The sequence below is a fragment of the Molothrus ater genome, chromosome 4 (assembly GCF_012460135.2).
Source record: "Molothrus ater isolate BHLD 08-10-18 breed brown headed cowbird chromosome 4, BPBGC_Mater_1.1, whole genome shotgun sequence".
NCBI classification, from domain to species: Eukaryota; Metazoa; Chordata; class Aves; order Passeriformes; family Icteridae; genus Molothrus; species Molothrus ater.
Genome location: NC_050481.2, coordinates 5,415,786 through 5,429,924, shown reverse-complemented (window position 1 = coordinate 5,429,924; position 14,139 = coordinate 5,415,786). Strand labels below are relative to the sequence as shown.

The window sequence follows — 14,139 nt, the reverse complement described above, 5'->3', positions numbered from 1 at the left end:
GTTTCTGAGCTCAGTCTTGCGGTATCCTCCTTTGGACTTCATCCTCTCCTTCCTTGAACACTATGAAGCATAAATTTCCTACTTTTCTGGCCTTAAATTGTTTGAGTATCATGCTAGACTGCAACTTCTAACAAGTTAAAATGCTGTTAATATTGAAAAGCAAAGCTGCATACAACATGGAGGAAGGGGAAGGGACGGGACACTCCTCTGCTTCCCCCGTGCATATTTGCAGAGATGCTGAGGGTAAATTTTGAATGTGAAGCATCTTTGTGAAGAGAAACTCAAGTGACCTGTTTTCTAAATCTTCATAGTGTTGGAAATTTGCATTACATTGTCTTACCTAGATAAGGAAGGAGGGGGAAAAAAACCCAAGAAACCAAAGGAGGTTTTTGCAATAACATGGCACAAGTGTAGAAGGAGTTTACAATTATGAAAGAGAAGAATTTGTTAAATTAGATCTGTTATCCATGGAGTAAGCAGATCTGGATGACTTTCAGACATTACGTGGATTCAGTTTCCTCAACTGGAGGAGGGAACCCAAACTTCAAGCTGTAATGTTAACAATGCAAAAGCAGACACCTCAATTGACTTTCTGTTCCATTAAAATATAACTCTTCATCAATCCTTAACTCAAGGTAATTGTTGGTACCCCACTTTTCTTGCTCCATATATTTGCATCACTCATGGTTTCTTTTCTTGCTGCAATTACTTCATTTCTTTTCTTGCACAAGCAAACCCTGCATTAAAACTTGAATAAGTTCTTTTCCAGCATTTTTTGCTTCCTCCTTTAGGAGTAATAACCATACACAAAGGCATTTTGCTGGGGCTTAATGGCATTGCTTTCTAGGTCTGCCTGTCTTCCCAGCCACACTCTGCCTCCCTGGAATACAGGCATGCAGTAGTCCTCCTCCTTGATTTTCCTGGGAAACACCAGCAGCTGGTGCCATGGGAAGCTCCAAGAGGTAAACTTAGAAACAGCTTGAAATTCCTTTAGCTTTCTGCTGGGGAAATAGATACTCCACAGGAGACATCTCACACCTTCCAGGAACTGAGAACCCAATAAATAAAGGCTAGAGAGCTTCCATTAGGGACATTATGTGTGTTCTCCCCAAATGTCTTTTCTCACCTCAACCTAGGATGTGAATGCACGTGTCACCAAGACAGTGTAACTCTTACTATTGTAGCATTTGTGTGCTTTCTGTCCAAATTGACAGAAAAACTAAGTTTCTAGGAGATTTGTCATTATTGTTAACTCAGTGAGTTTGCTTTTACTGTATTGTATTAGGATAGCTCATATGTAGGTAGCTACGGTTGCTATTTTTAACCTGCTGTGTAAGGTCCAAATCAGGACAATATTTGCCATGGCTCCAAAGACAGGATGAAAGGCAGAGTTTAAATGAACCCATAAAAAAATGGTTGTTTTTTTTTTTGCTTTCCTTCTTTGCTAGTTGGATTCAAAAGTTTGGGGTTGTAGCTACCTTTAAATGGTGATATAATGTAATAGAAATGTGGCTGGAGCTGAAAGGAGATGAAAGACAGTTCTAGACTGGCTGTGTTCTATTGACCAAAAAATAATATTTTTAGGGAAGGGAGAGCACTTCTCCCAGTTCTTTTTGCAGAGTTGCTTTTATTTGCTTTGTTTTGATAGGAGTCTGAGGCCTCTGCTCAGTCTAAACTTGAGAAAGGAAAGGCAAGAATTATCTTCCAGTGCAAGAAATAGGAAATATGCTGAATATATCACCCAGCCTTGTAAGTGCCTCGAAATCTGAAAAGCAAGCAAGCAAATGCAGCAACTGCTTAACACCTCCACCCTGATAGGTTTCATAAGGTGGGAGCTGCCAAATCTGTTTTATACAGTTTTTTTTTTTCCTAGGGAGAAACTCATGACAGCCACAGCTAATGATGAAGTCTTCTAGTTTAAAATTTTTAGTTGCATAATCCAATCTCTCTTGCTGGCGGCGTTGGGCAGAATACCCTTGGCTCTGTGTCCAGGCCCTCTGCAGCAGCAGCAGACTGTGAGTGAGAACACAGGATTCTCTTAATTACTTTTAATTAAAATGAGTGCGTGCACACACACACACATAGAAAGACTCTGTTTTTCTAGTGGCTTGGCTTCCTTTTCCTCATTGAAGGGAAGAAGTTAAACTTTCCCATTAAATGTTTATATAAAAATGAAATAATTCTGAGGTTAACCAGAAATGCAGCTTAATCTTGTATAGAAACACGCATGTGATTTTTTTTGGGGGGGGGGGGGGGTGGTTTTTTGGTTGTTTTTTTTTTTAGTTGCACAAATATAGCTGAAACTTGAAGTTGGCAGAGAGTGCTGTTTAAAAATATTTAGTCCCAGCATGTAAAAACTCGTTTTGTTACGGAATTCCTTTGTGAGAGGTGTAGCTATGCCATGTCTCTGCCAAAGTGATGGGAGCCATATCGGCGGAGCGCCTCTTGGAAAATAGCTGCCTTTTGGGCTTGTAGTTACAAAATTGAAATCGGAATTTACATGTTTTATACATTGCTTGGAAGGATACCACATCTAGTAATATTTTTTAAGAGAGTGGAAGGAAGAAAAAAAGAAAGCTTGCAGATGGAGCCGAGGCTTCGCTCTGTTAGAACATGTTGGGATGAGCAGAGGTATGTGTGATGACACTTAGCATGTACCACTGAGAGCTCTGCTTTATTCCCCTTAGCTGTCATCATGTGCTGGAGTTATGATACATACACCTAATTTTGGCTACATACCTCATCTTTCCCTTCCCTGGGCGTGTGTGAGCTTTATAGAATAGCAGGAGCTACTGATACATGTGATGCTGTCTGCTGCCCGGGAACAGCTCCTGCACAGTTTCTGGTACTGGAAGAGCAATTAAAGGCAGCATTTTGGGGTCACTCTGCCTCATTAATTGTTGCTATGATTGTCCCACATGTGCAGCTGGCCAGTTGTCTGGCTCAGCTCTTGGTTCATCTTCAGCTGATTCTGAAGCCTGGCTGAGATGATGAGAGAGCAGGAGGACTTGGTCTTTGCTGTGGCCACCATGGAAAGGGTGAACCTTTCATGGGGAACCCCCATCCTGATCAAATCAGATGTACTCAGGCAGCAGGACAGCTTTGTGTCCCTGTGCAGCAACCTCAGGTAAGCTGTGGACACCCACACACGTGGTCACCTGTACATTAAGCCACAAAATTACACAAATAAGCAAATGGTACATTAAGTTGTGCAGACTGCTCTGAACTAAGCTCACTTACAGACATCATTAAAGCAGCTGGTTTTATTCAATTACACGTGCTTAACAATTTCTCATTAAAGGAATCTGTAATAGCAGAGATCATTTGCTCTCAGAGACACAGGATACACATAATCCTGGGTTTATGGTTTGGGATGGAAGGGACTTTAAAGATAATCTCATTCCACCCCCTTGCCACGGCCAGGGACACTTTCCACTAGACCAGGTTGCTCAAAAAGTAATAGCTGTCCTTTACATTTAAAAATTGCAAAGATGCTGCCTCATCAGTACAGACCTGCTTTAAAGTAGGCAGTCCAATGTCTACTCATAATGAATGTCTCTTTAATGAACAAGGGAGAAAGAAGTCTATATTTTTATGAAAAATAATATCTAATTGTAGACTGTCATTGCCAAGGGTAGGAACTCACCCGCTCCAAGGCAGTGTTCCTAAATACAGAACTGTAGAGATGTAAGTGCTTTAACTTGAGGAAAACTAATAACAGTTTACAACATTGATGCTTAGAGATCAAGGACGCCTCTGTCTCACTGAGGCCCTTGTGCAGCCTGTGAGGGCCTTGCTGGGACACTTCAGCTGGGAAAATTTTAGGGAACAAAAGTCATATCCTAAACACATCCACTCCATAGGTCCCATAGTTCAGTACATGAGTCTGAGGAGTGAATGGATACTGTCTGAAAAGCATGATGCTAATACATCATTTTCTGGTTAAAACAGATTATTCACCCTTTGCAAAATGCCCAAATGTATAATTGTATCATTTTGTGGATACCCCATCCATGGAAGTGTTCAAAGCCAAGTTCTGAGCAGCCTGGTTTAGTGGAAGGTTCCCTGCCCATGGCAGAGGGGTTAGAACCAGGTAATCTTTAAAGGTCCCTTCCAACCCGAACCATTATTTGATTCTGTGATCCATCCCATGTAAATCTACACAGATCATAGAACTGAGCAGAATGAGGAGATGCACATACAGGGTGATTCTTTGTCTTTCAAACATTGGTCAAAATATATCACAAGGTGTTCAATAGTTCCATAGTATTGGAAACTTTTTCCTCTATACAGAACAAGATTTTTAGCAATCTGTAACAATTTCTCTGAGCAGACAAGAGAAAAAAGCTGTTTTCTTGTCTTTCCTTGGTTTATACATAAAACAGGGGAAGGTGAAACACAAGAGAAGTACTACATTTAAGCCTTTCTGAAACACATCAAAAGCAGCTAAGACCCATTTTAGTTTAGTTTTTAAGTTTATCCCATTTTAAAGAAAAAATTGTATTTGTGACATCTTAAAATAGCATTTTCATCTAGGGCAGGTCTCCCCAGCAGCTCCTGGAGCATAACTCATCCCACTTGCTGTGCTCCCCACTCCTCCCATGCCGACTTGTCGAATCCCCCCTGAGCCCATCTCAATACCCCAGCAGCAAGCTAAGGCTCTTTTTATTTTATTTCTGGATTAGTTTTCTGATGGTCTGCTGCATTGAATCGGTGAATGAAAGGGCCAGCTTAGCACCGGAGCCAGCACAAGAGCCCGCAGCCGGCAGCGGGTGGTGCCTGCACAAAGGAGAGGGGGGAAAGCGGGGCCGTGGCGTCCCACACTGAGCAGGAGTGACCTGCTGGGGGTGGCACAAACCTCGAGGTATTTTTACATCTCTGCCCAGCACTGCTTTGAGCCCCCTACAAATCCCTTGTGGGAAGTTGTGCGCTGCTGGAGCCGCGTTGAATTATTTATGTGGATTTTAAGAGTACAGTCAGCAACTTCTCCCATCTCCTCTCTGTCTACGGAGCAGCTTCTCTCTCTGGAAAGGCATCCATGCCCACCTTTTCCCTTAGTCTCAGGTGGGTCCTGAGAGCTTTCCAGCTATCCCTATTTAGTGGGGATAAGTCTTTTGCTCTCACAGGGCAGCTCCTGGTACAGGGGTAGGGCAGGAATTCGCCCGAGTGAGACACAGATGTCGAGACCCGGGGGTTATTCATGTCTTTTTCAAATGCTGTGTGTGAAGCTTTTATCCCTCCCTGGCTGAGCGGGAAAGGCGAGTCCCCAGACCTGGTCCCGGCTCCCTTTGAGGTGCCCGGCGGGCGCTCAGCCTCGCAGGTACTGCTCCGCCAGGAAGAGCCCCAATTTGTGCTATTCACAACCCGCAGGGCACTATTCTTGTTTCCAGGCTCCTAATCCCTCTCTCACACACAATCCCTTACAACTTTAACTGGCGGGGTGGAGGAGCGAGTTAAAAAGGAAGGAAAAAGGAAAATGAAACACAATGTAGGGCCCGGCAGTGGCTGCCAGTTACGGCGCACACAATCGACACCAGCTGCAGCCCAATTAAACCCGACATTCACAGGTGTTCCCAGCACACTCGGCCCTAACAAAACCACTTTCTTGAAAATACCTACGGCTTTAACACAGAAGAGCTTTTTTTTTTTTTTTTTTTTTTTTTTTTTTTTTTTTTTTTTTTAAGGTTCTTTAAAGCTATTTAGAGCACTTTAAATACAAAGAAGCTGAAAAGGACTTCGAGTCGGCTGGACAGAGTTGGTGCTTAATGCCAGAATGGGGGAGAATTGGCCCAGCTGAAGCAGCCAGTGTAACTATTGGTTTCTGGGCAAAGATGGGTCGGGCTCAGTGCTGGTCATGCAGGGAACAGTAACTGGCACCGGGTATTTTATTGTTGCTGGGAGTGGAATGGGGCAGGAGAGAACGACTAGGTGTAAATCCTTTCCTGCTGGGGAGCTCTTCGTTGTTTGTAGCATAGCTCTGGGCTGGTGTGTGGCTTTGTTTCTTACTGACCTCTGTGTGTGGGGCTCAGTCAGCAGATTTTAATTCTCCTTTCCTCCCAGGAAAGCTTGATTCTGGTGCCTTTTGCACTTTGAAGCAGAATTCTAAATTAATTGTTTATTTTCTGATCTTAAAGATCATTCCTGAGATAATAAATCCATCCTTCAAAAAAGCACTGCACTGGGTTTTTATGCATGAATTCAAAAGTATTCCCATGGTAAGAGATGACTGTAGACAGCAGATGAATGCATTGGTCAGTAAATTGCTCTGACTCCATTTGAAATGAGAATTCTGGTAAACTTCCTTTGATAATGATACTAATAATAACCAAACTAGGGGATATTCTGGCACTCTTAGATTCAACAGCTTTTTATCCCACCTGGCTGCCTCTTTACTGCTGCAGTAGCAGTAGTAACCCATGTAGTTACAGTAGGTACGGCTTGATTGCCTGGTGTGTTGCTGTTTAATCACTGCTGTCTCTGACAATCACTTCATGCCTTCATTACTGCCCTAGAGTGGGTGCTGAAAGCCACTCTGGGTTCAGATGCAGTCACAAAATACCTATTTTGTCCCTCCACACAGTGAGATGTATTTTTGCCTTTGGAACAGGACTAGGATGTTATTCCTGTTCCTCATAACACACAGAGATCCAAAAGACTGCACTTTTATTTGTCCTTTTTTTGTGTACTGAAAAGATTAAAATTATGATCCCTTAAGTATTTTTATTTGAAACTCATTAAGAATTGCCTTGCAGGTAGGTAATGCTGGTTCTTAGTATTCATTTATTGAGGTAGGCAGATACTGTTCATCCTACTAAATGCAATGGAGAAAAAATAATATCACCCAAGCTTCAAATTCACAAATAATTTGGCCTAAATTAGGTACTGTCACTTGGGAAGAGATGCTGGAGGCAGCGTGAGTAATGTTCTGACAAAAATCCTCTCAGCACAAATACAGTGATAAGAAAGGAAAGCAGCCCAGGGACAGAGCTGTGACCTGGTACAGCCCCCTCTGTGCCCTGCACAGCTTCAGGCACTCAGCAGTGAGAGCTCAGGGCAGAACTGGCCAAGGCAGCAATGGCAGGTGGGAGGAAGAATGGGCAGGTTGGGCAGGAGCAAGGTCTGAGTCATTGAGGACTCCTCAGCTGGCAAAGAATTGACTGGGAGGGAAGGAGATAAAGCTCTGTAAAATCATCTATGGTACAGGGAAGGTGAGCAGGGAAGAGCAGATGAATCACCATTCTCATAACACAGGGAATAGGAGGACTTGCTGAAATTGCCAGGTTTAATACAAACAAAAGTGCTTTATTATATAAGGATGATTGGACTGCGGCACTTGATACAGGGTGATCGTGTAGAGGCCAAAAGAAGAAGTGTTTTAAGAAAGTCACAGGAGAAGTTCATTGGGAATAGACCTGTTGCAGGGTTTCAAAGCTGGTGGTGTGGATGCAGCTTGTGGGTTTGGAGTGCTGCTAAGCCTGGAAAAAATCCGTGTCTTGCTGCAAAGGGTCTCCTTCCTCTGCTGTCAGTTACAGCCTCTTCTGTGGCCTTCCCTTTTTTCCTCAATCCACAGAAATGCCCTTCTGTTGCTCCATCTGGTAAGAAAAGTCCTAATGTGGCTGTGACAAGGAGTCTCCATGACAGACCAGTGACCTTAGGCCAATAAGGTCTGAATTCAGCAGATGAATTCACCCTCCTCTCACTGTGGCTACACCACTACTTGTGTTTGCTTTCCATGAGTGATTTAGCTTTATCAGCTAGTGAGAATGCTTGTGAGGGCTTTTTTTTTTTTTAAGTTTGCATACTGAACAAAGCAAAATAATCAAACTTGCCTTGTTGAATCTCTTACCTCAGAAACCTGATCCCCTGGGTTAGCCAAGGAATGGAAACAAGTCCCTGTGACTCTGTGACCAGACACAAGGGCCTGCATTTTCAACACTGTGCTGTAACGCCTGCTGTTTATTACTCAGTAATATAGAAAAGATTTAATCCACAAAAATTCTGAGTGCAGCCAGGAAAAGGGAGAACAATAGTTTATGCCTTAAATGTATGCCTTCCCTTGTCCCTTAAAAGCAGCTGAAATGCTTTTAAGAAGCCAAAAATTATGAGTTTTCTGGTGCTTCCTTATGTCTAGTGATTTTCAGCTATCACAGAACTTATGGTTCAGTGTTTAAGAATAAAATTAAAACAAAAAAAATCCTTTGGAGGTGAGTTGTCATCACTCACCTCCAAAGGAGGATAGTGTTGGCAGAGCATAGAGAACAGGTGAAAGCCTCATCAGAGCTATCAGCCTATGGGTGAATTCCTCCTGAGTGTATCCATGTACAAATGAAATGGGAAGAAATAGGATTGGCAGCGGTGTTCCTTCAGTTTGGGATGTGACAGCTTGACAGTGTCTCCTTCAGCTTCTCCTTCACTTAACCAGCTGCTGACAAGTGAACACCTTGTCAGTGACAGCCTGCTTCAGCATTTCATGCTGTGGATAGATGATGGTCTCTGTGAGAAGAATAGGGCAGTCAAATCCTGCTGGGCTGCATTTGGGGATTTTTTAATAATGCCTGTAAAAACTTCTAGAGAGTCTCTTCATTTTGTGGCCTTACTGGAGTATTTATCAAGGGGAGATGGACCCCTCTTTCAAAGGCCAACACAGGTTCTGAGTCCAGAATGCTTGGGATCTGTTTTTCCATCACCAGTCTTTCCCTTGTGGAAGAATTCTGGGGTCAGTGGTAGGCAGGGAGTGCAAGGGGTGTTTGATCTGGTGCAAGTTTTTTTCTTTAAGTAGCTTAATATTCCTGTTCGAGATGGGGACGCAGTCACAATGTCTGCTTAGAGAAAAACTTGCACAGAAAAAGACCAGGGCCTCTCTGTTAACTTTCTGGGTGATGTATTACTGATCTCCACAAGAAGCTGGTGCACTAAATCTCAGCTGCACTTCCACGTTCAGCTGTCTCTGAAGTCCTGAAAAGCATTAAAATGCGGAACAGCAGTGTTTAGCTTTGGTGCTCATTAGAGCAGCACAGAACTAATAGTAATATTGTTGTAACTTGACAAAGCCATCTAAATCCATGCATGTTTTCTTGTGAAAGCTTCCTAAACATGCTGCTAAATCCCCTAAAAAGCTACTAAACGGCTTTGGCAACCATTAGCAGAGCATAAGCGAGGGAACTCCTTTCAGTAAGTGAACAAACAGAGAAAATATGCTGAATAGCCGGACAAATGTGTTTCAGTTGGCTCTTTCATTTACAGATATAAGGGAGCAGTCAATATCAATCACTGTTTTCCCTGTTGCACTGGAAATCACAATATCTCTTTTCATTCCACAAGCTCCTTTCACCACAGTAATGTGTCTTTAGAGTGACACTGGCATCAGTCTGTTTCCGCTGTCTGAAGTCCAGAGAGCTTAAAAACACATTGCAGGGTATGAGACCTTAACCTTCCTCCCCTTCCACACACCCCTCTCCTCCGAGCCTCCTTTTGGAATTAATTGTTTTTATTTCTTTCCCAGTGCAAGGCTGGGAAAGAAAAATGCCCGCAGAGCCTGGGAATATCTGCTCTTGCACTTTAGGGATGGAAATTGTATCGCCGGTGGTTGGGATTTGAATTTATCAGGTGTTGTGGGGAGTTTAACACAAGGTAATATGATTAGTAAGTTAATTTGCAGCATGCTGTAATGTGAAATTTAATGTACTGTGGTTTAAAGTTCAAGCTACATCCTGTTTTTTGAATGTCCTAATCGCCCACAACCTCATTTATTTTAAAAAAATTAAAAAGTTGGGAAAACTCTACTTGTGATTATTTGGCATTTGGAGTGATTTGATGTTCTTGGGTTTCTTTCTTCAAGTAACAACAACAACAACAACAACAACAACAATAATAATAATAATAATAATAATAATAATAATAATAATAATAATAATAATAATAATAATAATGCTGTGTGGTTGGTTTTTTGTTGTTTCTTTGCAGATAACAGCAGTGTGCAGGGAAGCAGCCCTCCTAGCTCTTCAGGAAGACATCCATGCCAAATCTATCGCGGGCCGGCACTTCCGGAGCGCGCTGACAGTCGTGAGCCCGAGGATTCCCGACTCGTTAATCCAGTTTTATGCAGATTACCAGCAGCAAAGTGGACTGCACGCGCTCTGAAAGGCAAATTAATACGTTCCCCATTCACTGTGTGAATGGCACATTTCCTTTGTGAAGCTGTCAGAAGCCAAAGAGTTTTGTACTGTGAGCGAGTGGAGTGTCTGGAGTTAACTGAATGTGGAATTGCTGTAATAAAAGTTCCTGTGGAAGTTTTGCGTGTCATAGGCATTGTCCTAAACTTTAGATTTTACCATTTTAGTGATATAACCTGCCTTTTAGGGGTAGTCAGATTTCTGGTTTAAGTCAGTTTATCATGTATCAAAAGCCCCAAAAGATCAAATTCTGAAATTTGGTGGATTTGTGGCCCTAAAGAGAGAAGCAACAAATGCTATTATTGCTTGATTTGTTCCTGCCTCAACCACAGTTTGATCCCAGTGAGCAGCCTCATTACAAAAATTATTGTGAATTTTTTGACTTATCATCTCCAGCAAAGCTGCCAGACAGGCTTTCTGAGATAAAGCCAAGGCATCCCGATTGATTACAGCCAAACATTTATCTTTAGTCTTCACTAGCTCCTTTTTAGACATGCTGGCAGGTAGGCACCTTGAAAAACTGTCCAGCCCTTCACTGACCTGAACTCACTGCCAGGTGTCAGCAAAAGATTCTTGTTGTTCCTGTTTGTTTCTATCAAAATAAATAGGAATGAGGATAAAGTAGATTATTTAAAGCTGGCTGCTTAAAATCTATAATGAACCCTAATTAATGGATGAGAAAACCTCCTTGCAAAAACTGTTATAAATGACCACAAAATACTTCAGGGACAGATAAAATCTCCTCAGGTTGTTTCTTTGTTATATCGCCTGTTGAAACGATGACAGGTCCTTGTGGGCTCTCTGCTCTTGCACTCAGGATGAAATGCAGTTAAGCAAACTAATATTCAGTTTTTTTCCCCACAACAGAAAGGCTGAGCTTTTCTAGTCCAGACTTAAGCAGTTGAGGGAAAGATAAACCAAAACCAACACAAACATCAACAGAAAGGTAATTTCTTCACCTTGATTATGGTTTTTCTCTCTTTACTTAGTTCCAAACTGTACACATTTTGTAGCTTTTAAACAGAAATCTACTATTTTAAAACGACAGCTTTTTTTATTACTCTCATTCTAACCTATTGTTGCTGTAATTTGCGTTTAATTTTATTATTGCTGTAAAGGTTTAGAGGATGAGGAAAGAGGAGTCCTTTACTTAGTTCAGCTGATGTGTATGCGGTTTTTTTCTTTTTTTCATTGTTTGACTCTTTAGTATTCCAGCAGACAAAGGGAATTAAGAAAATTATAAAGTGGAAGAGTTGCCTTGGGGATCAAGACTGCATCTGAAACTACTTTATCCTTCTTTTCTAAATTCAACATACTCCAGCTCAGAGCTCAGGATGTGAACCATTCATCATAACCATGAAATTTTTGAGGTTTCCAGAAATTAAATGCCATACCTTTATCCCCTGGCACTTCACTCCAGTGTGTGCTCTTGAAGGGAGGAAAGAGAGACTGCAGTTTTCACTGCCAGTAATGAATTCTGTTTGTGATTTTGTAGCCTAAAAATAACACTACGTGCTGCTCCAGATGAGTGTTAAAACTAGATGGCCATTCCTTGAAAAGTGCTCAGTTTATTGGGAACATGCACCAAGGAGTGAATGTGAACTGAGAGACTACAAGAGAGGCAGGTGGGAGCTGGCTGCCCTGTCCCTTTGTGGAACCCTGCTGCCATCAGAGGGAAATTTTGCACATCGAATTTCAGGACACTAGGAGAGAATGCTGGCCTATGTCTGCTGTTTGTGCCTTGGGAAGCATCCCATCCCTGCAAACATTTATCCTTGTACCTGTATGGTGCCACATTTATCCACAGGGCACCAAATCTCTGGGTACACACCCGTATGCCAGAAGTGATTTTAAGTGTAGGAAGCTCCCCTTTTTATCCTTGCTTTTGTGGCATTTGATTTTTTAAAAAAGTAAGATATTCTTTAAAAAAATAAGCAATGACAAATTTGTGAAGTCACCAGGAGGTGTCTGTTGCTTCCAGAAAATTCTGTTTGGAAAACTTTGCCAGTATGATGATCCCCTGTCTCTTTCCTAAAGAAAGATCACTGCTACTGTGGATGAGCAAATTGAAACATGGGTATCAGAATTCTGGAAAATTTGGTTTTGATGGAAACACAGGGGCAGTGTAGCCCTTTCATAATGCAGCTTGCTGAGAGCTCTTGCACCCTGAGCCTCTCGTTGGAACTTACTGATGAGGGCACTGTAGGACAGAGCACTCCAGGAGCATCTCCTGTCATTTACAGGAGCAAGTTTTGATTCAGAGCTGACTCCTCACAATGTGTTTTGCTGAACACCTCGTGCCTTGGCACCCTCTCAGTTCTCTTGCAGTGTGAGCCCATAAAAGCCTGAACACCTCTGTGCTGCAGAGCAGCTCAAAGATAGAGGCACTCTCTCTTCTGCTGGGTTCTGTTGTTGTGTTTCCATGAGATTTAATTTTAATTAAAGGATTGAGGCTCAGTGAATTTCAACAGAGAAGGCATCTGAGAAGAATATGTCTATCCCATCCTCTCTTTAACTGCTTAGATTCCTAGGCTTACTTACTTCTTTAAGTTTTTGAGAAACACAGTCTTTTTCCTGCCTGCTCTTATCTTTTGGAGCTTGATTTTGGCCCAAATACTGCTTGAGTCGCAGAATTGTTAACACTAAATCAACTTCTCAACGTTTCAGGCACGCTTTGTTTAAATACAAAATCTAAATCTACCTTTTTTCCTCCAATAACAATCTCTTGCAAAATGGTATAAAATGTCTTTTGACAGTTTTGCCAGAAATGACCAGGAGAATATTTATGATCAAAATGCAAAATTGTCTTCACTTAACTTGAAAAAAACTTCAGTCCTGTGTTCTACCTAATGCATAAAACAGATTTTCACTGCAAGCATGATATACAATTCTTAATCCTAGAAGAAGGAATTAGGTTTATTGTGGATAATTTTCCTGCAGCCTCTAGATGAGAGCAGAATATAACTTTTACCAAGCTCAGGTGCAAGGGCCAACATCAGAGACAAAATAAAGATCATTTATTTCAAAGGTGGTTATTCAAAATCATTGAATTTAGACTTTAGATTTGAAATCAGCCCTTTCAAATATTATGTCCTTAAAGCAGATTTTTGTGGATTCTGTATCCTGGCTCTTTCCTTTCAGCTTTACTCATTTTGAATGTCAAAGTGTGGTGACTCCCCTCTGGAAGCTGGACACATGCCAAACAACGCTCCAGGAACTGAGTATCCATGGAAGGCTGGGAGTGATGTTTCCTAGTGAATCAGTAGTCTGATTCTGCTGATAAGAGTGTGGAGAGGGGAAGAGTGGAAATCAGATCTGGTGTTTTGTCCTGTAGTGCCCAGGCAGATGAAGTTCGGTGATGGACACAGGTTGGTGGGCAGGAGAACTGTCTCTGCTTATTGCAGTCAGGGCTGTGAGGAGCCTGACCCTGAAAGGCTTTGGTTCTTTCTGGCTCTGCCAGAGAAAGCAGCTGATGTATGGGTGAAACAGAATTGCCAGCACTAGAAATGCTGGTGTCCAGGGACTGTGGTATCCTAGTATGTAGTGCTAGAATTTGGGAGGAATTGGACCTCAAAGATGAAGAGTCACCCACTAGAAGGTATAACCTTGGTAAAAGGCCCTGAAAGAATTAGTAAAAAGCAGGCACAAAGATTGCTTCCTGTCATCCCAGAGTTGGGATGAAACCAGCTGTGCTTCCATTCACACTCCTGAGCCTTGGGATTACTCCTGTGCTGATGCAGTCTGGGGCATGGCAAGTGGTTTGCAGTGGGGGCAGAGTTACATTTGGAAAATCAGTTTTACATTGGGACCCCTTTGTATTTAATATTGTTGCTACAGTTGCAGTGAATTGCAATAATTTTTATCTCCTAGGAACCCCAAAATCTTTTGCTGATGGTTTTTTTTCCCCTTGACATGGGAGACAATACCAGAGGTGACATTAATGTGTGCAGTTCGATAGGGAGCTTTT

The 14,139-nt window shown here is 42.1% G+C and overlaps 1 protein-coding gene across 1 annotated transcript in view; it reads left to right on the top strand.

The window, feature by feature from the left end:
* Window positions 1-10,289, top strand: part of AFG2A (AFG2 AAA ATPase homolog A) — a 161,287-nt gene extending 150,998 nt beyond the window's left edge. The window contains 1 exon segment of the mRNA XM_036382982.2: window positions 9,964-10,289. Within this exon segment, the coding sequence (XP_036238875.2) occupies window positions 9,964-10,140 (177 nt within the window). The 3' untranslated portion in view covers window positions 10,141-10,289.
* The last annotated feature ends 3,850 nt before the right edge of the window (window positions 10,290-14,139 follow it).